This window comes from Lontra canadensis, unplaced genomic scaffold (genome assembly GCF_010015895.1).
Source record: "Lontra canadensis isolate GAN:19392208 unplaced genomic scaffold, GSC_riverotter_1.0 scaffold137, whole genome shotgun sequence".
Taxonomy (NCBI): domain Eukaryota; kingdom Metazoa; phylum Chordata; class Mammalia; order Carnivora; family Mustelidae; genus Lontra; species Lontra canadensis.
The window spans coordinates 606,465-634,420 of record NW_022631131.1 but is presented as its reverse complement, the minus strand read 5'-3'; the positions used below and the strand labels follow the sequence as shown (position 1 = coordinate 634,420).

Here is a 27,956-nt window from a genome sequence, read left to right as displayed (position 1 = left end):
TGGGGCTTGGGGCTCAGGGAGAGGCGGAGCCAACACTGCTGTTTTTCATTAAAAGCCTTGTGGAATCATTTGGCTTCTTAAATTATGTACATACATCGCTTTGATAAAAATTAAAATTAAATTTAAAACGATCCGAACTTCTCTGCATAGCTGGAAAGCCTGAGCGCCTATCAGGAATAGCACAACTTCTATCTCCTGTCATAAATGGGACATAGCCAGACAGGATACCAATGGTTGCTATGGTTTCTCTGACATCTCTGCTCCCAGGAAGCACTCCTGTCATGGTGCCTGGTGCTGGGGACCTTCCCGGAAGGAATCCTGAGAGTCGGGAACCCGGGGACGTGCAGCAGCCAGCTGGAGTTCCGGGCTCACGCTCGGAGGGGGTCTTTTCGCTGGATGGGGCAGGGGGAGGGGTCTCCACGGGTGCCCAGGAATCGGGAGAAAGGACGCCATGAGTCAGAAGCACGATCGGAGGCAAGCATCCATGAAGCAGCCAGAAAACTGACTTTCACTGTTCTGAGAACTGCCTTACACACATGCGGAAAATATACCTGCTCTACTCATACGTCGCAGCCCGGCTGACCGTATGCAGATGAAGCAGACCCACCTCAGAGCTCATGCCCTCCTAGTTGGTAAATTGCCAAGGCAACCTACTGTGTGCCACACCCTCAGGGATACACATGAAGGGCGCAGTCCAGGTTTGCAAGGAGTTCACTATCTCCAGGGTTCCTTTTACAGAGGAGACAGAAATGCGTTGATCCAACAACCCTCACGTTGCTTTCGGGCTGCCAGACTTCTGCAGTCTGGGCACATGTACACAATTAAATGTCATCAAGTGCTCTAACTGCTAAGGATAGATGGAGCAGGTGATAGGTTCCAGAAGGAAGGAAAAGGGCAAATCAGGGGAGGCTTCCAAGAGAAGGTGACCTTTGGGCCTCAGTCCCGGGTCTGGCTGCCAGGCGGATATGCAGAGGATGGGAGTTAGAGAGGGTGTGAGGCGTAAGGAGGTGAGAGGCCAAACAGAGAGAAGGGGATCTGGAGCAAAAGTCCACAACAGCCCAGGGTGTCCATGGTAGCTGACTCTAAGGTTGAGACCCAGAGCTGGACGGTTGGACAGAAGTCGATCACATCAGATCTGGTGTGTGCTGCTAACCCATCAATGCTCTCCTGTGAGTCCTGCTCCCCAGAGGTTGGTCCTCCAACCAGCGACACCAGCACCCCCTTGAGGCTTGTCAGAAATGCAGAATCTAGAGCCCAACCCGAATCTGCATTGTAACAGGAGTCCTTGGCTGACTCATGTTCTAGGATGAGAAGCTCTGATCCAGACCACCATCTCCCACCCTTTGGAAGTCTACAGATGCCTTTTTAACATCTTGACATTTCTCAGACGTCATTCCCCCCACATGAATGCTATCATGCTTTTTATATTCACTGATTGAGAAAATATTAAATTACAGAAGGTAATGCTTTGAATGACTTTGACTTCCGTAATTATATCACAATCTATATACGTGATCTGTTTGGCATCTGCTTGTACCTAACTTCCATCACCAGCGTGTGCAAACAGAATGTTTATAAATAGAATCTCAATCATCCACCAACTTCCCCGATGGTTCCGGATATGTGGCACTTCCTGATGGCTTTTCAAGGGTGATGTCTCCTCCATGCGGGTTGCCCACCCAGAATCATCAGCCTTCTTACCAAGGAGTTTATAATCTCTGAGCCTGAATGCACCACGGAAACTCATTATTTAAAGAATCCTTGGGATAAATGTTTTTGTAATGAGAGCAGACCAAACTGCACACCGGTGCCTTCACGAATGTATGTTTGGTGGACCTTCTGTTTAACAGGAATGTGTCAAATGAAGCCACTCTTCTTTGTTGCATAACTAAGACCCAACATTAACCCTCTCCTTCCCCAACATGGACAAATCACTCCATAGGATACAACGTGCTTCACCTGCATCATATCATCTGACCCTCATATACTCTTAACGATGTAGACCGAGCAGGCTTAATCATTTAACAGATTAATCCATTGAACAGATGGTAAGTCAGCTAGTCTCTGAGGTGCCGAGTGGCTTTCCCATGACCTCATGGCCAAAGAGCATTGGAACTAGCACTTGACTCTATCTCTGATTTGGTCCTTGGTTATTTCCACCAAGAGCTAGTGTTTCTTAATAATGAAAACAGAAAAAAGAGAAGGGAGGGATAAAAGCGGTTGCTTTGGTTAACATTTTCATTGCTTGGTTAACATCTTTGCCAGATCATGTCACAGGGGCTTTGAGGCTCTGCAGGAAGGGGTTGAGGTTTGCAGCCTTCACCACACTGTCGTGGCCACTTGCTAAGGAGCTGTCGTTGAGAACCTCCTACCCCACGAGCTGCCCTGAATAGACATAGAGCAGCCCGTCTGGCTTGGGGACACAGTGTTGATTTCTCTTCCTCCGGATCTGGTCTAGCCTCAAAATGTCACCTGTAAGCACTGGAGTGTGAGCGTACCCGTCTCTGTGCTAGATTCAGATTTGCTCATCTAGACGTGCTGCTCAGCTGGGCCTGTCAGGGGATGGGTGGGCAGGGAGCACAAGACACACACAGCCCGATGTTAGCCAGGCAGAAATTCAGGGAGCCTTTGTGTTGTCTTTAGAAAACTCAGTCTCCTCTGACTTGCGAGGGCTGAGCAGCCATGTTGGGTTTTTTAAATCTAGTTTTCAGGACATTAAAATGAGATGCAGTGAGGTTAGGAGACTTGTGCATGATCCCGGGCTCCTAGAATTGCAAGGCTAAAAGTCACCTGAGGGATCAGCTCTATTCCACAACCCCCCCTTTAATTTAAACAAGAGGAAACTAAGGCTCAGAGAGGTATTATAACTTGCCTGAGGTCACACAGCTATTCAGTGGTGGGGCTGGGAATCAGACCCAGGGCTCCATGATTTCAGAGCCCACACTTTTCTTGGGCTCCCCTTTCTTCTGCTCCCCTTTCCAGGGCCCACCTCAGCCTCCTTGGATTCCTCTATGCATGCCAGAAGGGCTGGAGGAACCAAGATGGCGCCCCTAGTGGACCACCGAAACAGTGTTTGGCAGAACCTTTCCACCAGAGCTCTCAATGGCTGGAGCTAGAACCTCAGTCGCTATTATTGTCACCGTCCCACACAGTGATCCTTCCCCTGAACTCTGAGATGAGAGAACACAGGCTGCTGAACCCAATGTCAATTAAAAGATTCTCTCCCTTCATCCTGTACAGCTTCATCCCTGTACAGCTTGAACCCTTATTAGCTTGGCACCTGGGACCAGTGCTTCCTCTAGTCGACTGACAAAGGGCAGGGGAGAGTGAGGAGTCAAGATACCTGGTTCCTGGACTCTGCCAGGCCACCACTTGCCATGTGGCCATTGGCCACTCTCTTCCCTGTGGGTCTCAATTTTCTCACCTACAAGATGAAAAGTTAGTTGGATTCAAGCAGTGTCAAGGACTCTCCTAGCTCCAAAATTCTATGCAGCAATGAATGATGGACCCTGGGCCTGTCCTTTCCTTTCTTTGGACTTTGGTTTCTTCACCTATAACATAGATACAATGTAAAAATATATATATAATTTATATATATATATATTTTTTTTTTTTTTTCCTAAGTGGGAAAATTGACATATTGACGCCTGTCTCGGGATGCTGGGGAGGATCTGGGACGTGAAGTCTGTGAGCCCTAGAGCTTACCATACTCATGGGAGTGTAGTTGTTTGCCATGTCCTATAGGGACATGAATGGCTCAGAGTCCGGGCCTGCAAGCTCTCAAAGGGGACCTCCCCATGGAGAATGCAGCCAGTGATACCAGAACGGCATGCTGTCTGAGTGATGCCAGGTATTAGAGGGCAAAAAAGCAGAGCCTTGTGAGCGGACGGCCAGGGATGGATGCTGGATTTGTTCACTGGCTACAGCAAGCTGACCACTCTGAGCCTTTGTTTTCTTCTCTGTAAAACATTTGTTCTCGTGTCTGGAATAAGCCTGCCTCTTGGGGCAACTCTAAGGCATAATAAAGGGATCATCCAGCCTCTGACCACATCCCAGTGGCTCCGAGAACAGGCCAAGGGCATGCCTGTCTCGGGGCTTCCTCACCTGCTGGAACACACCTCCTTCCTCCTGGAACGCTTTCCTGGGGTCATCCCATGAGCCACCTGCCCGCTTCAGCCAGGTCCCTGCCTACAGATAGTCACGCTGGAAAGCCCTGGAGAGTCACAGCCCCCCCCCCCCCCCCCCCCGCCCATTGCGGTCTTGCTGTCCTCTCCCATGCTTCTCCCCCAGCACTGGGCGCAGCTGGCCTGTGTCCCTGGTTGGTGTCTGCTCCACCCAGAATGGGAGCTCTGGGAGGACACAGAACCTGCTCGGTTCCCTGCTGGGCCCCCGGCCCCTGGCCTGTGGCAGGTGTCCACGCAAGGCTTTTGGTATGTCACTGTCCAGTGGATGCAGAATGGTGGCAAACAACCAGGGCCCTCAGGAAGGCCAGAGTTTTCTCTGGTTCTGTGAACAGCAGCACTTCCAGGAGCCACTTCAGGGAAGTAAGAGGAGATGAGCATGGTTTCGGAGATAGTTCCTCTCTTACCCTCCTATCTCTTTCTCTGTCTCTCTCTCCATCATGTACACACACACTTCAGTCCCCAGAGAATGGCAGGGCCCAGCCCAGCATCTGGTGAGCAGTGTCAGAGCCAGAGAAGCCAGTGGGGGGCCCGGAGAGGGGGGGTGGCCCAGCGGATGGACGGCCCCTCCCCAGCCTGGCTGAAACATGGACCTGGACACTCCAGGCCCCTCTCCCTGAGCTCCAAGAGCAGTGAGGCCCAAAGGCTGAGTCTCACCCCCACTGTGATATCATAGGCCACAGAAGCCAGGCAGATGGCAGCCACCCAAGGCAGTAACACCAGCCAGGTCCCTTCAGCAGGGTGTCCCGAGCAGTCTTTGCTGTGACCCCCCCCCCCAGCTTAAGTCCCTACACAGCTGCCTGCCAGGCTCTGAATGACTGACCACCTGCTGCCTTGAGACGGTGGCAGTGGGTCCCGATGGCTCAGCAGGCCTTGTGCGGACCCAGCTTGGCCAAAACCTCACCTAGGAGACCCAGACAAATGGGCCACCCTCCTGGCATCTCTGTGTCTCCGCTGTAAAAGGAGAAGCTGGGACTCTGTGCGTCTCAGAGATCAGCTGTGCTGTTTGTTCACTTCTGCAAGCAGGATCATACTTGTGCCAAGCATTATGCAGATATGCATGAATTAAACACTGATCCTGTCCCCAAGTATCTCCCAGTCTTAGTGGAGAAAGAGTTAAGTGGAAAAGGGAAGTACCAGATATTGGGACATCCAGTGGAGGAGACCTTCCAGGACAGGAAAGCTGGATAGGGATCAACCAGATGGAAGGGGAGGAGAAGGGCCAGTCCAGATGCAGGGGGTCCCATCAGGAAGGAGGAGTGAGAAAGGACACCTGACACAGCTGTTTTTTTTTTTTTAATAAGAACATTATTTATTATTGAGACTTGAGTTTATAAATCCATTTTTTTAATTGAAGCAAATTTAGTTTATTTTTTGGTGAGTTATTATCGAGCTGGGTTTTACTGAAAGCCGGAAACACTGAATAAGGACGGTGACAGCATTATAAGTCAGTGAGCATTTCTTAGTTACCAGACTGTGCTAAGGGTTTTCTGTGCAATGCCAATAGCCCTATGAAGACGGATCCATTATTAGGTCCAAACCCATTCTGCAAATTTTGCAGAAAACCCAGGCTCCAAGAGATGAAACAACTTGCCAAAGGTCACAGAGCTAGACTTGATCTTAGCCTGCCTGACCCCAGAGCCCCAAGAATTTAACCAATTGTCCTAGGCTCTGTCTGGTTCTGACCTCCCCAGGTAGAAGGCCCTGTGTTCCTACCTCTCTTACAATGCCCAGGTCACTCCCTGGGGGAAAGGGTTCTCTACTCCAGGTGCGAGCGCTGCTCACCATGGCCCCACCCAGTGTCCGCAGGATGTCCATCCACCATGAAGGGCTACTGGCTGTCCTGTGGGAGACAGGGATAGTATCCTGAGCCCTTTGCACAGAATTCTCTCCAGGTCAAAGCACCGAGCACACCTCCGCTAGCAAAGCCTCCAGGGATGAGGACACACTGGGGTTAGGGCCATGGGGAAGGTTAGCATGGAAACAAGAAGACTGGTGGTCACAGTATGTAACTTCAGATCCTTGAAGGCGTGTCAAGTGGAAAAAGGGATGGAGCTGGGAGCAGGGGGAAAATCTATAAACAGGCAGTTTTCAGCTCAAAATAAGGATGACCTTTGAAAACCAAGGACCACCCTGAAGGCAGTGAGGTCTCCCGCCAAGAACACTCAGACACAGCAGCGTCCTTCCGTGCATGGTGCTGCACAGGTGCCTCTAGCTGTCTCCCAGAGCCCAGGCAGTACATGCCCTCTGGGGTCCGAACCAGTGAGGACCCAAGCAGGCAATCAACAGGATAATCCAAGGAAAGTAGAATGAAGGACTGTTTACAAAGGTGTGGGCAAGGCTTAGGGAGGGCAGGACAGCCACTACCATGCCTAGGGAAAGGGGAACAGAGCTGGCATCAGAACTCAGACAGAGAGCAATACCAAGAGCTCCCTTTAGCCCTCCAGTGCAGAGCTATGGCTTTCCAAGGGGCTGTGCGGCTAACTCGCAGTGACCCAGCAAATGGAGCTAAGAGACTGAATATCCCAGAGTCACTCCTCTCTCCTCCAGTTTCCTACAGGCCCATCATCACTGGCTGACCCCAGCCAGAAGCCAGAGGGTGAGGGAGCCCATCAGGACAGTCTCTGCAGGTGCAGCTCCCAGGGCAGAGAGCCGAATGGAGAGGACTGGCTAGGGGAGGCTCTCCTGCACTGAGCTGAGCCCCCATGCCTCTGGCCTCCCTCCTACCCTCTCCTCTCCAGCTAGCTATCCTAGCCACTGTTGTAAAGTTGGTTTTGGCCAACACAGATTGCTCTGTATCAACATATCCCTGCCTTAGCCTAGAAAATTCCTCTGGCTTTTCAGAAAATCTTCCCTTCCTACTTCCCTCGTGTTTACTTTCTTGGCATATTTCCTGTAATTTGCAAAGATTAAAGATTTAAGCTTCTTTTATTGCTATGTACTTTCCCGGCCCCATTATGCATTCTGCCCGTGGCTTGCCCATTCTCCTCCCGCAGAGGTTCCAAATCCTTTCTGCACGCACAGAAAACGCTCTACAGGTAGACCTCACCTTGAGCCGGCCATGGCTGTGTACTTGAAAAGGGGTACGGTATTCTTGCTTGGGCTGGGACGCGCCTTACCGCCTTCCTCCTAATCCAACATTATCTTTCATGTTTGGTCTTAATTAACAAGGGCTCCGAACACTGTGCATGTAGTAACTTTCCCTTTTGCTGTGCTCTCTCATGCTCTCACGCACTCACTCGCTCTCAGGGGCTTTGAATCCTGGTGTTCATGATATGTAAACAAATCCTTCGCTGCAGTTGGGGCCCGCACTCTGCAGCGGCTCCGTGTCAGATCATTTGGTGGTGAGGGGAACACGAGGCTGGGAAGAATTCTGTCCATGCCAGTCTGGGTTCTGGTCAGGGCTGGCTCCTCCAATGTGCCACCTGTGTGGTCATGCTGGTCCCCGTGCTCCAAAGACCACACCCTTGCTTGAATGTTTAGCTGTGGCTGTCTTGAAATTCATAATTTTTTTAAGAAGGGTCCCCACATTTTCATTTTGTGCTGGGACCCCAAAACTGCGTGGGTTGTCCCAGTTATTGTTATAGCTGCTACTGCCGTGGTTTTATGGGCAACCCACCTAATTCTCAGCAGGAGGGACCCCCCCACCCCCACCGCCAAGTCATGTGATGTGGACAGGCAGCCTGTGCTGCTGGCATTTCCCTGGGTCCAACCAGACCCTGGGTAGACTCGCAGCTGTCAAAGGGCAGGGAATGAATTAGAAGTCAGAGGACTTGACTTCTAGCCCCTGCTCTACCCTGGACTTGCTGTGTGCACTTGGCCAAGTCACTTCCCTTCTCTGGACTAGATTGCTGCTTGCCCACCTGTGTTTGGCCTCAGTTAACCTATAGTCGAATCTCTGGAAATGCAGATGCCTGGGCTCTACCCCAGAGTGACTGGATGGAGGGGTGGGTCCCCAGAATCATCACCCAGAGCTCCCTACATGATTTTGATGTGCATTCCAGTCCGAGAACCTCTGAGGTACCTGACTGGAGCCTTTGACTCTAACTGTCTATATTGGATCACTGCGTTCTTAAGTTGGGTCTTCACTGTGACACTCATAGCGTCCATGTCCAGGAAGTGTAGGACACTGCGGGGGGGTACTACAGGGCAGAGACTGGAAGGCGGCTGCTCACTACTCAGACTGGAGAATGATCCACAGAGGGAGGCTGAGGGCAGCTCTATGAAGGAAGAGAAACTATCTGGAGATGGGAGACTAGTGTTATGGAGAACCAGGGCCGGAGGACCTGTGCTGTCCCTGATGCTGTGAGACGTCTGAATCTGTTCATACCTACCATTCTCCAGCGGCACTGCCCACTGAAGTTGTCACTAGCCACATGCGACTATTTAAATAAATTAATTAAATTGAAATTCAATTAAAGATAAATAAGGCAAACAACAAAAAAAAGGTAAGTATGTGAGGTGATAGCTGCATTAATTAATCTGATGAGGAAATCCTTTCCTAACAGGTACATATATCAAATCCTCACATCATATACTTTACCTCACAATATGTCAGTTATACCTCGGTAAAGCTGGGGGCGTTAATTAGGCAATTAATTGAAATCTCAGTTCCTTGGTTGCACTTGTCACACTTCATGTTGTTATAGCTCCTATATTGGAGAGCACGGATTCTAGAACATTCCGCCTTGACAGAAAGTTCTCTAAAGAGAGTGGAAGCCTTACCCATCACTCTTTTCTGTGCCCAGCCAGTCGCTGGATATTTGTAATGATAGGAGATCATTTAGAAATGTACTCTGCCCCAGCCCCTGCTGCTTCTGGAATAAACTCCCCTTCCAAATCCCAACCCGCTCTGGCTGGCCTTGGGCAGCTCTCACAAGGCAGGCATGCCTGGCCTGTCTGCTTTGCCCATTACTCGAAGCGTTTCTGACAGAAAGACTTCACTTTTCATTTCTCCCTGTAAGCCATGGGTCCCCTCCTTTGAGCCTGTCTTACTGGCTCTCGGGTTTCCTAAGCTCAGTTACCTAGCTGGCACGCAGCTTCAGAGAGCTCCAGAAAACAAGTTTTGGCATCTCTCCCATCCCACACCCCACAGCTCACTGAACATGACTTCAGTTCATCGAAGCACAAGCATCCCTGTGATCCCAGCATCACACCCCTTTCGCTGCTTCCCTATCCAAGCCTGTTCATCAGGCTCCTGACCTCTCCTCCACCCTTCCCCTTCCCACCCATCCTCCATCTCCCGCAGTCGCCTTCCTTGATGCTCCTGTGGGGCACTGGGAGGAATAAGGGGCACTCACTTCTCTGCAGCATTCACCATCCCTGGGAGAGACTGGCCCCAAATCACAGGCATGCCGGGACATTCGGACAGCATTCTGCACACAGACAATCTGGGTAAAAAAATAGCAGAACATTTGACCAATGGAGGGAAGGGGGTGTGTTTGTGGATTGCCTGGGATCCTCTCCCATTTCTCTAACACAGGACAAAAGGATTCCTGACTGAGGGTCTCTTCTTCCTAAACCCCACGCCAGCCACTAAGCTCCAAATTTGGACTCTGAAACCCCTGCCTATCCTTTTTACTAATCCCCGTGTGCCTACTAAGCCCTTCTGTGTATGTACCCCTTCCTTGGAATTGTTGCCCATCAGAGAACCCCCCGCCCCTGCCTCTGTCACTGGACACCAGACTGTCTGTGGGTCTTGCCCATTCCCGTGCCTGGCCCCAGCCCTTCCTTCCTCTCAGTGTTCGTCCCCAGACTATGATCCCAGTGCTAATACCTCCCTCCCTCACTCACTCACCTCGACCTCCATTTGTCCCCTACTCCATCTTCCCCCATTCTTGAATTTATCCATCCTCTCCCCATTCCCTTCTTTGAGAACACTCCTTGATTTGGACTCTAGATTGGCCTTGTACATTAATAACTGCGTGAAGTTTGAGTCACAAATCCCTTATTCACTCAGCAGGCATTGCCTGAGTGCATGCCATACGGCCTGGCCCCACAGAGGACCTTTGAGATCCAGGGAGACAGCCCAGAACTTGGCTTCAGGCTCCTCCAGCCTGGCGGATAAAGAATTAGTGCCTGGTGTGGCAGAATTTTCATCAGGCATATGTAAGGAACACAAAAGAGCAAGAGAAGTGTTCGCTTTGGGTGGGGTTGTCTTCGGGGACGAGTAGGGAGATCGGTCAGGTGGACAAGGTTGAAAGGCTTTCCAGGCAGAAGGAATGCATGTGCATTCATGCAGAGCAGAGACCAGTAACAACCAATCTGGGCAGCCCAGGAGGGTTGGACCATCTGGCGCCATGAAGGAGGCTGCCCCGAGAAGGCTGCTAACAGGGGCAGGTTATGGAGGCTGCGCTCCTTACCAGCCTGGGAGAAAGTTGTGCTGGTTTTCGTGCTGGACAGCTCCCTCTGCGGGCTGTTGGGAAAGAGTAAGACAGGATTCTGACCCAGCAAAGGCTCATACAGCCCACCTGTGCATTCTCCACCAATTGTGAGCCCATCTCTGCCATCCCATCACCTTCCACCACTCTTGCCACCTCCCACTGCCAAGGGCCATTTCTCTTGTGAAGTGAAAGAGAGGCAGAAGTGTCTCTTCTGGTTGCCCATCTCCTACAGCTCCAAGGGGCAGCAGGCATCTTAGCATACAAGCAAGTCCTCTATTTTCATTTCTGCTGCTGTGTCTTCGTCTCTTCCCCCTCCTGATCCCCTCACCTTCAGCTCATGGCCCAGCAGAGAAGCTAGTGAATAAAATAAAGGTGCTTGACTCACTTCCTAATCCCATTTTATAGTGCCAGAGTCCAAAGCAAAGGGTTGGCTTAACTGGCCTGAATTAGCTTCTGACAGCTACTATAACAGATGCCACAAACTTCCTGGCTTCAAACAATACAGATTTATTCTGTTATAGTGCTGGAAGTCAGATGTCCAAAACCCGGTCTCATGGGGCAAAAATCTAGGGGCTGGCAGGGCTGCATTCCTTATAGGGGTTCCAGGGGGGAAATCTGTCCCCCTGCCTTGTCCAGCATCCCGTGGCTTGTGGCTCTTTCCTCTTTCCGTCCAAAACCAGCAACAAAGCTTCTTCCATTCTATCCCTGACTCTGACCCTCCTGCCTCCCTCTCATGAGGACCCTTGTGATGACATGGGGCTGCCCAGATAATCCAGGATAACCTCCCCATCTCCAGGTCCCTCACATAATCCCATCTGCAGTATCCCTTCTGCAGGGCAAAGTGACATCTTCATAGTTTCCAGGGATAAGGATGTAGATGTATTTGCAGGCCATCATACTGCCCACCATGTGGCCTTTTCTGGCGTCCCTCTGAGAGTCTGAATCTCAGGCGTCTGTGAGCATCTGCTATCGCTGACCCATGGCTCTGTGTGTCTTTGTCCTTTCAGAGGAAACGACATTTGAAGCAGGAGTGAAAGTTCAGATCCACAGTCAGTCTGAGCCGCCTTTCATCCAAGAACTGGGCTTTGGGGTGGCTCCAGGGTTCCAGACTTTCGTGGCCACCCAGGAGCAGAGGGTAAGTTCCTGGGCTCCCTGGACCAGAGGTCCTGGGCCTACGCCGGCCACCTACATAGGCATGAGGAGGGGAAATGGGACTCCCACTTTTGGAAGGCTCTGAGTCCACTCGGGAGGCCTGAGCGGGGATGGGCTTGGGACAGAGGCTCACCTAGAAACTGGAGAAAGGTATCAGTTTAACCTCTATAACCCAATTCTCCCATACCATCCATCAGTTCCTAAAATTGGGTGTGAGAGAAACCCAGCTTACTTTCTTTTTCACTGAATTGGGTCAGGGCTTTTTCCAGAACCTTTTGGGTTGGGGGGGCAGAACTTTCTTAATCCATGGGAAAGCATTGAGAGTGTGGGCCTCCCAAGCTGTTCCCCGTACTTAATGCCTGGATACTTGCTGGAGCACACAGTGGGTGGAATGTCGGCTTTGAGGCAGACACAGAGGAGGCTGGGAGGCTGGCTGGCCTCCACAGGCCTCAGAGGCTGAGACAGGTGGAGAGATCAGAAATGAGCATGCAAGGGTGTCCTAGGTGGGAACCAAGTGGCGCAGCCAGAAAACCTCATCTTTAAGGACAAAGAAGGAGGGCATGGAGCAGATGGCAGGGAGCCAAGTTCAGGGCTGAGGATTTGAGTCAAGAAGGGCAAGAACACAGACGAGCAAGTCCAGGCATGCAGACAGACAGGCTGCCCTGGTGAGCCCAGAACCCAACCTATTAGCCTCATGGGCTTTTGAATACCGCCAACCCCAAGCAAAGCCAGACACTCGTTAAAGTGACAAGGACAGATTTTAATCAAAAATATACCCTTGCAGTAGGGACAAAGATTCAGCATGAACGGAACTCAACTTCCATTTTCACAGAGGTGGCTGGCATCTTAATGTAAATGTGAGGAGAAGGGAGGGGAGCAGAAGGGTCTGGGGCAGTCAGGGAAATGAAACATGGCAGAAAGCAGGAAGGCGGGGGACTGTTCCATGAGAAACCCACCTGGGTTTGCTAACGGGCACCTGTCAGAGTTAGGCTCCTATCTGTCCACAAAGACAAGGGGATGGAAGCCCAATCTTTAGGTGTTGGCTGGAGCAAATAGTAAATACTTTCGGCAGACTTGAGTTTTCTTAGGCAGGGACTTACCTTCCATGAGTGACACCAAAGAAATTTCTGGCCTGAGTGGGAAGCTGGAGCTCAGGACTTCTAAGAACCCTTGACTCTCTTCCTCTTCCCAAAAGGAAACCAAGGGACTCCCCACGGTGAGCGAGAGACAGGGACAGCCCGTTCTGGGCTTCAGAGAACAAATTTGTTGTTTGCTTTGAAGTGTGTTCTCAGAAAATCAGCCTCATTCATAGCAGCCTTGCAATGAATATTATAACTAATAATAAGATATTTGGTTAAACATTTTACAAATCTTCAAAGCATTTCTGCTTCATCTCATTTCATCATTTCATTCATATTAATAGAGAAATACAAAAACACATCCCAGAGCTAAATCTAATAATAAATTATGTTTACATGTATATGAAAGAGCATATTCATAGGAAATAAGACTCGAAGGAAATAAGCCAGAATACCCACAGTGGGGGAATTGTGAATGATTTATTTTCTTTTCTGGGTTTTCCACGTGTTTTAGAATGTGGCTCTTTTGTTTATTCATTCAACAAATGTTTGTTGAACCCCAACTATGAACAAGGTGGCGGAGATACGGTGGTGAACAAAAGAGACCCAGGGTCTGTCCCGCAAAGCCTACGGATTAGCGGTTTCTTTCCCAATCAAAAAACAATAATTAAATAATGTGAAGCAAAGTATAATGGTGATTGGTCCCATTTGTATGATCTCATTCTGCCATTAGTATCCAGCTGACCCTGGTTCTCAAACACTGCATTTTAGTGATTCTAAGAAGTACAGTTGACTTCTGAACAACATGGGGTTTGAGGCACCGACCTCTAATAGAGAGTCGAAAGTCTATAAGCTTTGACTCCCCAGGAACTGACTTAGTAATAGCCTACTGTTGACCAGAATTAACACATATTTTGTATGTTCTATGGATTATATACCATAGTCTTACAATAAAGTAAGCTAGAGCTAGGAAAATGTTAAGAAAATTATAGGGAAGAGAAAACACACTTACCACATTGTACTATATTTATAAAACACACACACACACACACACACATATAAGAACACCTGTCTTGTTCAAGGGTCCACTGTACTTTTTTTTCATATTTTAACATTTCTGAAATCGGGATTTGTCTCTCAATCAATGGCACCTTAGAGCTAAAACTAGCATTGCTATTTCTTTCTCGGTGGCATATAAAATCATGGTGTATCCTACGGTCTGCCTTGGCTACATTGTTTCCCTTCCAGCATTCCCTGCTTCAGGTCAAAGCTCAAGGGAATCTTACGAAAAGGCCAGGGGTGACAAGACTGTGTGAGCAGGAGGCCCTTTCCTGGAAAGTTGAGGCAAATCACACTAGGGAAATGGACTCCTGAGTGAGAGCCCAAAGAGGAGCTGGTGATTTAAAGGACACCTACCATGAATCCTTTTGAGAATGGGGAAGTCCTTTTGCATGGTAAAAAATCACTCAACCCACACCAAGTATATACAGACCTCCTTCATTATTTTTTTATTTTTTTAATTCCAAAAGAGCACACTATTGTACTGTAACCCAAAGCAAAGATCACTGTTTTAAAAATCATTATCTGCCCTAAACCCAGTAAAGCCAGGGTATGCTGCTGCCTTCCGGTACAGGCTGAGAAACACACCTCTGGCTCGCTCAGCTACAGTGGGAGCCCTGTGTGATCCCAGGACCGGCACCACCACCACCAGAGACAAGCAGCAGGATGGTACACTGGGGTGGAGACAGACTCTGGAAGGGGGATATAATACCAATCACTTCCAACTGAGCACACACCAACTACCAGGCATCAAGCAACTGAGACACTTGACACGCATTCTTTCATTTTACCCCTCACAGCAACCCCAAAAAGGAAATAATATTATCTCCACGTTCCAGAAGATAAAACTGCACAGCTAGGTAACTTGCTTAAGGTTGCATAGTAGGGGGAGAGCAGGGCCCAACTGTGAGCCCACATCTCTCTGTGGAGAGGAAATCAGCCTGGGGGCCCAGAGGCCTCGAGTCTAGTCCTAATGTGCCGTGAGACCTCAGACAATTTGCTTCCTTCCCTGTGCCATGGGTTTCCCAAGCATGGAATGGAAGGGCTGGGTTAGACGACCTCAAAGGGCCTCCAGCATTAATAGCCCCGCAGTCCCAGGTAAATAGCATCCCTAAAACTTTAGAAGAGAGGTTCTGAGCATGCTCCTCGGTGGTAACCCTGCCTCAGCTCACACAGAGTGGTCACATTGCTACCCTACCGAAATCCCCTAAATTCCAGCACTTCTCATAATTTGCAAAGCCTCAACGCTTAAGAATGGCTTCTGAGGTCCTGTTCAATGTGGCCCCAGCCCTCTCTCCAGCTTTATCATTCCCTGTGGTTGACGAACATGCCTTGGACATCAGCCAGACACTCTGTGTCCTTCGATGCCTGCTTCGTGCATTTGCTCCCGCTGTTCCCTCTGCCCAGAATCCCTTTTTTGTCTTATCTGCTTGACAAAGGCCTACTCATACTTCCAAACACTGCTTAAAGATCATGGTCTTTAAGAAGACTTTCTCCCACCCTTAAGAAGGAGCTAGTTGCTCCATTCAGCTCTCTGCACATTCATTTTTTCCTTCAGCAAATACTCAATGAGCACTTCTTGTGCTAAGAAAATGAAAATCAGCAAGACCTGCTCCCAATCTGGGAGCGCTCAGAGAATGAAGTGTGTTTGTTGACAATTTTGTCACACTCCTAAGAGATACAAAAGTCTCCTTGTAGGACTTACTTCCCTTGTGCATCACTTATCTTTACACCTGCCTTTTAAGAACTGATTTCTTTAACCTCCATCAGCCCTTGCCTCACTGTAGACTGGGAGCTCCCTGAGAGCAAGGCCTATACCTCTTAGATTCTATAACATCGGTGCCTTGCTTATATGTGAGCTCAGGAAATGTGCATTGACCAAAAATGAATGAACTCTGATGCCCAGATCTGCACCCTCTGTTCAAATAGCACTCAAATGTTATACTCTAAAGCTCTCCCTGCCTCCCCCCTCCCACCCCTGCCAAAATCCCCATGTAAATGTGCCCTGAGGGCTCTCCTTCTCCCTGAAGCTAAGCCAGCCTGTGACAGATGACGTTATCTTTATCATTCTGTCTACACACTTAGAGACCCTAATCAAACCAAAAGCTTATGAAATGGGTCAGGGTTGGAGACCATCCGTGTACATGAGAGTGGATGCAGCGGATGAGAAGGGCAGGATAGCACTCTGGAATTTGCGGAGAATTATATGAGTGTGTGGATAGATCAAGTGCAAAGCTAGGACATTCAAGTTTAGTGCTTATTAAGACCCAAGACTGTCTTCAATGTTGACATCATCAGTCAAACTCTTTTCCCTAATTTAAGGTGATTGCCAATCCTGATTGGATTCCCAGTTGTGATTTGATATCAGAAGACTTTCATCATCTCCCATGCCCTCCTCCAAGAGCCTAGTGGTGATTCAAATTAGTAATTCAACCACTTTGTCCATACCTCTAGGTAGGTCTGAGAATGAATCTGGAGATCCTGGGTAGTCAGTAGGCCACCAGCCCCTACTGTTCAGAAAATTTCCTGGAAAACATGGCCCTGGGTCTATATTTCGAGGTCTCAGAAATGTCTTGGGGTACAGGGTTGGAAAATCACTGGCCAGAGGTATCCCATTTTCACCAAGAACCCCTTTCAACACCACTCCTTCATTCGCCAGTGGGAATGAGAAGGGTTCCAATCCCAAAACCTGGACTCCGTTTTGGTTCCTCACTTGGGCTGTTTCCAAAGTACCATAAGAATGCCCACCGTCACACCCTACCCTGCACTGAGCAGCTGCCCACTGGCCTGTTTGGGGCTGTAAATAAAGGCAAATATAAATGGTTGGGTCCTGCTGGACCCAATTAGGTCATTGGCGGGATGTGTGGGCCCAGCTGGCTCCTGCAGAAGCTTATGCCTTTGCCTTTAGTGTAGGTTGGCCACACTTCCAACATTTGGAGGGAATTCTGCTATGGCTCACAACAATAGTATCCCCTACCCCACCCCCAAATAAACAGTCTCAGCTGTTGGGTGGGGTGCCCCCGTCTGCTTTTGACAGCTCCGCTCAAGCTTCCAAAGGCAACTTCCTAAGTGACTCTCAAAAGACAAGACTCATTCATCAATGTGACAGCCAGATCCAGGGTCTGTAGTATCTGCTTCATGGGCCTCATTAGAAATGAAGGTTGGCCCATTTGTTTTTTTCAAGGCAGAAGAGAGAACTTGTTGTGCCTGCCTTCAGCAGCTTCCAAACTGCCCAAGCTGGCGTCACATAAACATGGTAGCATCTGGTTCTGCTCCAGAAAGCACCAGGGAGGTGCCGGAAGGCAGGACGGCCTGCTAGGTGGCCATTCCTTCCATGATCAATAGGGTACGTGTCTCCCATAAACAGATAAAAATAAGAACCAACTAAGCATTTACTAGCATAGCTACTTAACCACTCATTACCACTCAGCATCCAAAATAGAAATTCTCCCAGATCCCCGCATGGTTTTGCCAATACTCAGGTTTTCGCCCTTTTTTCCTACACAACGAGTGCTTGCTTTTTTCAAGGTGGAAGTGATGGCAGGGGGTGGAGAAGGAAGAAGAAGACTTGTTGATTGGCTAGGATGAGCCAGTATCTCAGCTCTATTGGGGTTATCCCAAAATAAGCCCACATAAAAATATGTTCAAGTCTCGTAAGAAGATAAAATCACTCTACCCTGCCTCCCCTCTACCTTGCAGCCTCTCCCTTCTTTCCCTAACAAAGTGCCTCCAAACCACTCTGGAGACTTGTCTCTCCTTCCTCACCTCCCTTATACTTCCCATCCCACCCGCAGCACTCCACTGAAACAGCTCTTCATCAAGGTGACCTACGAAATCTTTGTGGCCAAAGGCTGTCTTTGTTGCTAAAGACACTCCCCACTCCTCAGTCATTACCCTACCTGGTTTCTCAGTGGCAGGTGACCTGTTGATCATGCCCTCCTGAGACACTCTTTTCTCTGGTCTGATTTCCTTCTTAGTCCCCTTCATGAGCAGTTCTTTCTCTGTTCACCCCTTCGACAGCGGGTGCTCCAAGATGTTGTTTCTGGCCTCTCCCAGCCTGCAGTCTCCTTGAATGCCCTTGACCATGACTCTCAGATCACTACACCCAGCCCAGATGCAGCCAAACCCCTCCCCCACAGAGTCCCATGGGCATCTCAAATCAACAGTCTAAATGGAACTCCTCCTCTTCCCCACCCTCACACCCGCACCCCAACACTGCTGCTCCGCCTAAGTCCCACAACCCTGTGAGTGGCCTGAGTACACATATGCACTCACTAGAGGGTGACCTTGTGCCTCATTCTTCTCATCTGGAAAATGGGAATGATGGCAGTTCCTATCTCAGAGGCTAACTGGAGGACTGAGTTAATGCCTTCACATAGAACACTTCTTAGCATACAGTAAGTGCTCAGTAGATGTCTGCAATTATTATCCCCCGCCCTGGACACTACTTTAATTCAGTCCTTTGTGATTCTGCACCTGGATAAGAACAGCTGCCTCCGTTTTCCCTGCTGCCCATCCAGCTCCTCTGCAAGCCATTCTCTACCATCAACATGATCTTTTGAAAGTACAGATCTGAGCATTTCCCTTCCTCATTGCTGGATGAAGCCTGGGAGTCCCCACACGGCCCTTTCTGCTCCGGTCCCTGGCTGCTTTTTCAGCAATACCCCTCTGTTCCCCAGCCTCCCACACAATGCACCAGCTACCCCAAACCGTGGGCCGTTATTCCCAAGCATCACCTGCTCTCCCCTTTCTCTCCCTGCCAGCAACACCCTTCCCACCCTTTCCTTTACCGGGCCCATGGGTGTCCTTTGAGATTCAGCTCAAATGTTACCTCCTCCAGAAGGTCATCCTGGAGTACTCTGTGTGAATCTCTAGCATAAAATTCATACATTATAATCATCTGTTTACTTCTCTTTCTCCCCTTCCAGACTGTGAACTCTTTGAAAATACGATTCCCCCTCTTCTGTTCCTTATATTTCAGTATTTTGTGTGGTGCCTTACAGACAGATCATCCTTGATAAATTGTATTGAATGGAATGAATGAGTAAATGAAGGCATGACAGAGAGAGAAGGAGACTGCTTTATCATGCTGTTTCTGTGCCTGATACCCATTGATGTCTTAGAGACTGCTTTATTGTGCTAGTTTCCTGCTCGATACCCACTGGTGTCTTTCCAGAGACAGAATAAAGTCCCAATCCCACATCCCAGCTCCAGCTAGCACCTTTCTCAGTGGCTACATCTCACCATGCTTTGGCAGCCGCCCTCTGTTCCACACACCGCTGGGTCTTCCTGCACCACCCCTTGCTCATTTCCTGCTGACTCACTCGCTTATCGAATGTGTTCTCTGTGCCCGGCACTGTGTGAGGCATGAATGATCCCACCGTGAACAGGACTGATCCGACTCTTCTCAGAAGAGAAGCAGACACTCCAATAATCAATCACAGATTAAAAGCTCTATGTGTCTGTGTAATATGCCCCCAATATCCTTTAAACCTCTTACGGGAACACGTCAGCTCTTATCATTCTTAAATGGAAGGATGAATGGATGGAACGTTGTAGAATGATCTCGGAGGTCCGCCCTCAGTAATTTACAGTCCCTATAAGCTCCTGTTAGCTTCCAGATTTGATGTAACTGAATTCAACAGTCTAACACTAGGAACTAAAAAAAGAAAAAGTCCCTTTACGGAGCGCGTGGAGAAAAGCGATTAGCTGGAAATGATACAAATTGACATGGCAGCCCCGGCCGGAGTCCAAAGTCTAGATCTTCCGTGATACCCACCCTCACTAGCAACCATCAGGACAGAATTAGCTGCTCCTGGACGCTCTCTGCCCTGGCTCTGACATCAGAAGCCAGTGGCTTATCTCAATGGCCTCCCTTGCGGAGGAAAGCAGGCTCTAACGTCCGTTGACTCAGGTCCTTTATCTTACTCCGGAGACAAGTTAATATATCAGAATATTCTTTGGTTGGGTCCTGCTACTCAGTATACCATGTTATCTTCCGATTCTCAAGCAGCTTGCTATCTGAACTCTGAACAGTGTGGCCTTGGTTTCTGATTTTTTTTTTTTTTTTTTAATAAGGGGCCAAAAAAAAAGTCTGTAGAGGACACTTCCATACACAGGCTGAAAGCCATCTCATCTTTTTCTTGCCAACGGGGAAGGCTGGATAATCACAAACAAATCTTTTAGAAATATCAACCCTAATGAAGGAAGGAAGGAAGGCATTTGAACAGCCCTGCTGACGATCACACAGATCAGACCATCTTGACAAAGGCAGAGGAAGAGAGGCTTGGAAAAGACATCTCTTTCCTATGTCTCCCCTCCCCCTTCACTCTTGAAAACAGCTTTTGCTCAGGGATAGAGAAGTCCCCACATTTGTTTATGTGGTGACAAAAGGGCTGGATGGCCCCAGGAATCGTTCAAGATGGACTAATAAATCTCAGTGCTAATCTGTTAGACTGTTCTAGCCCCAAAGCATGTCTGGTCCCTCACCTACAGAATTCCTCTCTCTCTCTCTCTCTTTCCTGAGTATTTAAAACATTCTAACAACAGCCAGCTGGCTATTAATATAATGTAATATATTTAATATAAATTTACATAATAGCACAAGTCGTTTGCATAGTTTGCTCCAAGCAATGAGAGTATGCCCTATGAGGGCTAAGGTTCCAAAACAATGAGCACAGAGCCTCACACTGTAAGTCAGCGAGTGAAGGAGGGGTGGACTTAATCAACATTGATGAATGGATTTCTCCAAACCCTACAGCACAGTCTGCTGGAGAACAAAAAAGTCATTCCAAAACAAGAGTCGTGGGTCCTTGATTTATCAGCTTTGTGTTTTGAGATGCCACTCAGAGTCCTTAGAATGGGGCCTTTGACACAGCTGGGTGGCAAAGGACAGGAAGGTGGCATCTGGCCAAAGCCTGGAGGAGAGCCTGGAGGATCTGCGAAAGGAGCAGCAGAAGGGGAGGGAGACCCCAACAGAGAAGCCATGCATCCCTGCAGAGGGCAGATCAGGCAGCTGGAGAGAGTGTAAACTGGTAGAGCCTTTAGGCTGGGAAGGTGTGTGAGGACTTGGCAGGATCCATCCAGGTAAAAAAAAACACGCATCCCCACCGATCTAGCAATTTCTGTCCTGCAGAAATATTTTAAAATGTACCCCAAGAAGCCTGGATAAAGGTCTTTTCTGCAGCATTGTTTGCAAGAGCAAATAATTGGACCCAACTCAATGGACAGGGGATGCTTATGCGTCTGCACTTCCTGCCCCTCCTCCCACCCCAACCTCCCGGCAACAGTTAAAGAGGGTAAGAAAGACCTGGAGGTCCCTTGAGGAACATTTCCAAGACCTATTGGTGAGAAAAGCAAGTTACAGAACAACACAAGCAGTTCGGTCCTATTTGTGTTGAAAATACTCACATGCTAAACTAAACTCTGTATTTATAAATGCACATGTATGCAAATAGCACACAGAAAAATTCTGGAGAGGTGCGTACCCTACTGAGAGCCACTCAGAGGAAGGCGAAAGAATGGAGTATGCCAGATTTTCCTCTTCTTCTGGATGCCTGGAATATTTATTAAAAGGGTGCATTTGTGCATTCATGTATTAGTTGTGCAATTTTTTTTAAAGATTTTGTTTATTTATTTGACAGAGAGAGACACAGCAAGAGGGGAAGCACAAGCAGGGGGAGTGGGAGAGGGAGAAGCAGGCTTCCAGAGGAGCAGGAAGCCTGATGCAGGGCTCGATCCCAGGACCCTGGGGACCATGACCTGAGCAGAAGGCAGACGCTTAACGACTGAGCCACCCAGGCGCCCCAGTTGTGCAGTGTTTTAAGGACATGCATAATACAGCTATTTACAAACATGTTTTATTGTTTGGACCCTGGCATCTAACAGACAGATGGGCTCCTATAAAGGGTGGTGGAGGTGTGCTCCCTGCCCCCAGGGGCAGCCTCTTCTCCACGCTCGTCTCATCCTGCAACACCTTCCCCAACAGTCTCCACCAGACCCTGCTTCTGTTCCCAGCACAGGCAAAGACCATGGAGAAAGGCCTGTAGCTCTGAAGGCCTATTTTTGAACTTAGTTTAAAAGGAAAAAGTACCCCCCCAAACACACACACCCTCAGGTCTGGGGCCAGAGTGCACAGTTCCCAAAGATCATTAAAGAGCAGGGCCCAGAACACATCAGTCCTCCATCCAGGTCGGATGCATTTAATAAGCTCATGATTGGATTGGGTTGATTAGGTTAGATTAGACTGACAAGTGTCCTTAACCATTCCACAGTTCCTGAAGTCACACTCTGCCCCCTTCTACCTCTGTGCCCTCAGACCTGGCTGCCTCACAGGGATCTCACCCTCTCCCTGCCCACTTTGGAGACAATGGGTACTCTCACTTCTTGTGAGTCTGTCTCTGGGAGTGAGACTTACTCTGTGCATGCCCCAGCACCTGTGCCAGGGACCAGGATATAATAGGGGCTCAGTCAGTATTTATTACATTGAATTGAACTGATCTGAGCCCTCCCGCACCTCCATCAAAAGGCCTAAAGGGAGCCAGCAGCAGGAGCAGACTGGACCAGGCTGGGAAAACTCCCCCCACCCCTGGGCTGGTCAGGCTCCTCTGAGGCCAAGCCCCAAACTGGCCCCATCGCCAAGGCCGCTGCCTCTGGGACCCGAAGGGAGAAGGCAGTTGACAATGTGGTGCTCAGTGCTGGCAGATGGAGGACAGGAGCTTGAGATCAGCTGCATTTAGAACCTGAGAAGGAGCACACACAGGGACTCCTCCCTCTCTGAGGGGACACAGCCTCGGGAGAGACATCACTGTGCAGGCAAATCTTTCAAGACATCATAACCGAAGTTTACTGAGTCCAGAATGTGTCCTATCTATTATCTCAGGGATGCCTCTCAAACGGAATAAGGTAGAAGTCACTGGAAACCGTTTCATAGGAAATCAAACTGGAGCACAGGAAAGTGAAGAAACTTGCCCAAAGACACACAGGTAGGGCGTGATTCAGCTTGGAATTGGGGTCAGTTTGACACCAAAGCCTCGGGCTCCAATCATTTAGAAATACTGCCTTCGGTTGCCCTGGGGTGTTTCTGCTTCTCTTCTGGCCAGGGGAACAGGACAGGCTCTGAGGAACTCAGAGAGGGAGAAACCAAAACACAGGAGGAGGTCTGCCCCTGGTCAGATGCCGTGGGAAGCCCCCAGGTACAGGAGAAGGAGGGCCAGCTCCAGAAATGGAAAGGAAGGGAGAGGAGAGGAGGCCATTGAGACACATTCAGCACAGGCACAGCACCTCCAAAATGGATGGAGAGAAGGGCAGGGCCCACACAGACGCGAGAAGGAGCCAAGGGCAGCTGCCACCCTGGGTCCTACGGGCTGTGCTTCTATCTGGTTTCTTCCTACAAAGATTGTAACATATGCTTAATAGAGAAAATTGGTGGGGAACAGAAAAGTAGTAAAACATAAGCCATAGAACTCGCCCTTAGAGGAAGGAATGGTTTTGCATTTGGCATCTCTCCTTGCGGTTCTCTCTCTGTATACTTTATTGTTTGTTTCTGCTTAGTTAGGGTTCTCGGGGTGGCAAGGAGCAGATTGCCTCAGAGGCTCACTCGGGAAGGGGCCTGGGAGCTGAAGGCTTCAGAAAGGCTGCAGACCCAGGGCAAACACAGCGTGTCTAGTCGGGTGCCCGCTGAGAGCCAGAGCCAATGAGCTGCTTCCTGTTCCTGCAAGTGTGTGGCTCCCTGCTCTCCCAGCCTCTCCCCCGCCCCCTCCCACTTCCCCTCTCTCCCACTGTCCCTTCTGCCTTCTTTCTTCCCACCTCCCTCCCCGCTTCCTTCTCCCTCCCTCTCTCTCTCCCTCACTCCTTTCAGAGACTACAAATGAATAGTGGTGTCTTTGTGTGGATTTCTCTCTTTGCCCCCATCTCTCTCTCTCTCTCCCTCTCTCTCGTTATTCCTTCTTCTCTCTCCTTTCAGATGCCACAAGTGATGTCTCTGCACCTCTCCATCCTCTCTCTGTGCAGGCAGGATCCCATCCCTGTTTGCACATTTGCACCCGGTTTTGCCTCCTTGGAATGCCAGCTTGCACAAAGCAGGCTTTGGAGGCCAGGCCCTCTCAGTAGGGCACTGGGTGGGCCCAGTGGGCCCAGGCCACAAATTCCCACAGTCACCGCTAGTGTAGTGTTCACTCTGATGCTGCTCTCTCCTTCCGCCCCTCCACCTCATTTCCCACAGACATCTCCCAGAGCATCGTCGGAGCATCCCATCAAAGTACACCAGGTACCGCTACCAAAGTCGACTCCATCCTTCCTTGTTCTCAGACCATCAGGATCACTGGTGTGACAGTCATCCTGAGGGAGCACCAGCCAGCACCTACTTTATCCAGGCTGCCTGATTACAGCCACCCTGGGAGATAGGGAGGCTTCCTCGTGCCCATTTCACAGATGGGGAAACTAAGACTCAGTGGTAGAGAGATGCAGTTTGAATGCAGACCTTTGAGCTTCTCTCTACTTCCCCACCCTGTGTCTGAGCTCAGAGGCTTCCCAAGGGGCCAGAGCCTTTGACCGCTCCTTGTGGGCCAGATCCCTGCGAACCAAGAGGAAACAAGACTTTCTATTAAAGAGAATGCATTTCACACCTCCCCATCCCTTCCTAATGCCCGCTTCTCCGTGAATGTGATTGATGTTGTTTTACTTTATAAGCTTTTAAGAAGCCACCTAATGATAGCAACCTACTTCCCGAGAGGTAGCAAACATTGCTATTATTATGGCTATTCCCCTAGGCTTATCCATTTCTTCAATCGGTCCTAGCAGAAATAAGGATGAGTCACTGTTGAAATTTTCCAGGGAAACACACTCCTGTTTGGTCCACACACCATAGCAACAGTCAAAAACCACAGTTTTACACACCAGACATTTTGGCAGCACGGGGGCCCACCTGAGGCTGCGTTCACTGCGGTTTGGCCTTCCCGCATGTTTTTAAGCAGGCGACTGGATTATTCACCCTCTCCTCAGTGGGGAAATGCATGTGTCACGGCAGATCAGGAAGCAGAGCTGAGCTCCCTGCCTGCTGCCTTGCTACAGGGGAGAGAAGAAGCAGCAATTCAGCTCCAGCCTAGAGGGTCATAGTCATGACTCTGCCATTGAACCTTAACACAGCCATGGGCAGCTCGCTACACCTCTTTGGGCCTTGGATTCTATTTGCCTAGTGGGCAAATAATATCTGTTCATCTCATTGGGCTCTTGACAGAGTCAGATTGGATAATAATCGTGTGAGTGCTTTGGTCATGGAGTGAATACATCTCTCCATGGTGTAGTGATGGAGAAGCAATGGCGCATAGTAGTGTCACGCGCACCTGATTCAAGTCTGCTCTTCCCTTGGGAACAGCACATACCCCCGGCACTGAGAAGGCCTGTGGTGGTGGCAGCAGGGGCTCTCGCTCCTGCTTCCCAATGCAGGAACAGAATGGGTTTATCCTTTCATCCAAAACCACTGAGAAAACAAACAATGTGTGAACAACAGTTTTCAAGAGTACTGAATAGTAGACAACAAAGAACAGCGATCCCAGAGAGATGGGAAACAAAGCAGTGAGCCCTCTGACCACCCCACTGTACATCCTTCAACATGTCCAGGACACAGTGTGTGGAGGGACCCAGGCAGAGCCCTGTGGACTCTCTGAGTTGAGGACCCAATGAGTCTGGGAAGACCAAGGCAACTAGAGTTCACAGCACAGAGTACCAATAAGGAAAGAACCACAAAGAGAGGGAAGTCCAAAGATCTCTAGAGCATCTGCCACAGAATTAATGTTCCTCACTGGGCTGTGTCTATGAGGAAACTATGCAAGACCAGGGAAAGAGTGAGCTGAGAGGCCTCGGGGAAGCAGTGCACAGCACTCACACAGGGTTGGGGGTGCTGCCTGGAAACACTCATAATTCACAGCACATGGGGGGAGGTATCCAAAGGGTCTTGTGTCAGCAGTAGCAAATAATTAGTTCTAGATTAAAACTGTCCTGCTTCCACCTAACAAATCCTAAAGCAAAACCCAAAGGGTCAACTTGAGCAAAGCTCAAGAAAATTTACTGAAATACAGACATAGCTGACACCCAACGTGACAATATTCACAATGTCTGACACTCAATCAAATACTACCAGGCATGCAGAGGCAGGAAAATACAATCTATAATGGGGGAAATAATCAATCCATTGAAACCAACTCAGAACTAACACGTGTGAGAAGAGCCAGCAAGAACATGAAAACAGTTATAACTAAATGCCATACATTCAAAGTATGGTCCCAGAATATATATATTTTTAAAGACCCAAATTGAGCTTCTAGAGATAAAATCTACAATGCCTGAAATGAGAAATAAGCCAGAGGGGATTAATAGCAAGTTAAACATTGCAGAGAAAAAGATGTGTTAACTGGAAGAAATGGTAATGAAACAGAGAGAACAAAGAATTTTTGGAAAGGAAGAGTATCAGTGGGCCATGGGACAACTTCAAGTGACCTAGCGTATGTGTATTTGGAGTTTTTTAAGAAAGGGGAGGGGTGGAAAAAATATTTGAACAAATGATAGCTGCATCCTTTCCAAATTTGATGAAAACTATAAATCCACAGATCTAAACAACTCAATGAACCCCAATACCAAGAAACATGAAGAAAACCACACCAAAATCACTCAAAACCAACAAGAAGAGAAAATCTTCAGAGCAGCTGGAGAAAAATAACTCATAGCATACAGACAAACAAAGATAAAAATGACAGTAGATTTTTCATTGGCAATAAATCCACCGGAGAGGCCAATGAGGCACACCTCCACATACTGAAAGATTAAAAAAACTGTCAATCAAGAATTGGATACCAATGAAAATATCTTCCAAAAAATAAAGGCTTTTTCAATGTGTTAAAACAGGAACTCCAGTGGATCCATCACCAGTAGACTCATATTGCCAGAGATAGTAAAGAAAGTTCTTTAGGCAAAAGGAAAATGATACCAAATCGAGATTTAAATCCACACAAAAGGAATGAAGAACACCAGATATGCTAACTACATTGGTCTATATATAAGATTTCTTTCTTGGTATATAAATTTATTTAAAAGACAACTGACTGCTAAAATAAGAAGAATGTATTGTGAATTTTTTTATAATGCATGTATAAGTAAAATGAAAGGAAGAATACTATTACGGGACCCTTAGACTACGTATGAAGTGTTACATATCCCTTGAAGGCAAACAGTGAGGAGTAAAAGATGTGCCCTGTCAACCCTACAGCAACCCTTAAAATATCAAAACAAAAAGTTACAGCTAATAATCCAACAAAGGTGTAAATGGAGTCACAAAATATACTTAACTAGCCTCATGGAAGGCAGAAAGTGAGGGGAAGGGGAAAAGAGAACAAATGGGACCAAAAGAACACATAGAGAAAGAGCCAGCAAGAAAAGCATAACTAAGACGATAAACTTAAATCTAACACTTTAATAAGTGCATTACACAAAAATGGTTTAAGTACCACAGTTAAAAGGCAGATTGTCTAAAATAACAAGTCCCAACTGTATATGGGTTACCCAAAAAAAATGTTTAACTATAAAGTTACAAACACAAGAAAAGGGTAGAAACATACATACCATACTCATACGAATCAAAAGAAAGTTGGAATGACTATATTAATATCAGACAAAGTAGATGTCAGAGCCAATAATATCGTCAAAAGTAAAGAAGGTTATTTCCTAATTGTGAAAGTACAGATTCCTCAAGAAGACATGACAATCCTAAACATGTATGCTTCTAACGGAAATCTTTATAAATATGTCATAAAGCAAAAACTGATAGAACCACAAAGAAAAACAGACAAATTCACAATTATAGTTGGAGATCTCACAATACGATCAGTTTTCTCAATAACTGATAAGACAACTGGACAGAAAACCAGCAAGGATGTAGAAGGTTTGAACAACACTATCAACCAAATTGACCTCATGGACGTTTACGCAGCCCTCTCAGCACCCACGGCAAAGTACACCTTCTTTTCAAGTACACACAGAACATTTGCCAAGATAGACCACATCCCGGACCATAAAACAAATTTCAATAATGTCGAAAGGATTCAAGTCAT

At 48.3% G+C, this 27,956-nt stretch overlaps 1 protein-coding gene across 2 annotated transcripts in view; it reads left to right on the top strand.

Annotated features, from left to right (window-relative positions):
* Window positions 1–27,956, top strand: part of ASIC2 (acid sensing ion channel subunit 2) — a 965,442-nt gene that overhangs the window by 892,085 nt on the left and 45,401 nt on the right. For both annotated transcript variants that reach the window (XM_032843252.1, XM_032843251.1), the window contains exon 3: window positions 11,572–11,699. In XM_032843252.1, the coding sequence (XP_032699143.1) occupies window positions 11,572–11,699 (128 nt within the window). The remainder of the gene's footprint in view (window positions 1–11,571; window positions 11,700–27,956) is intronic.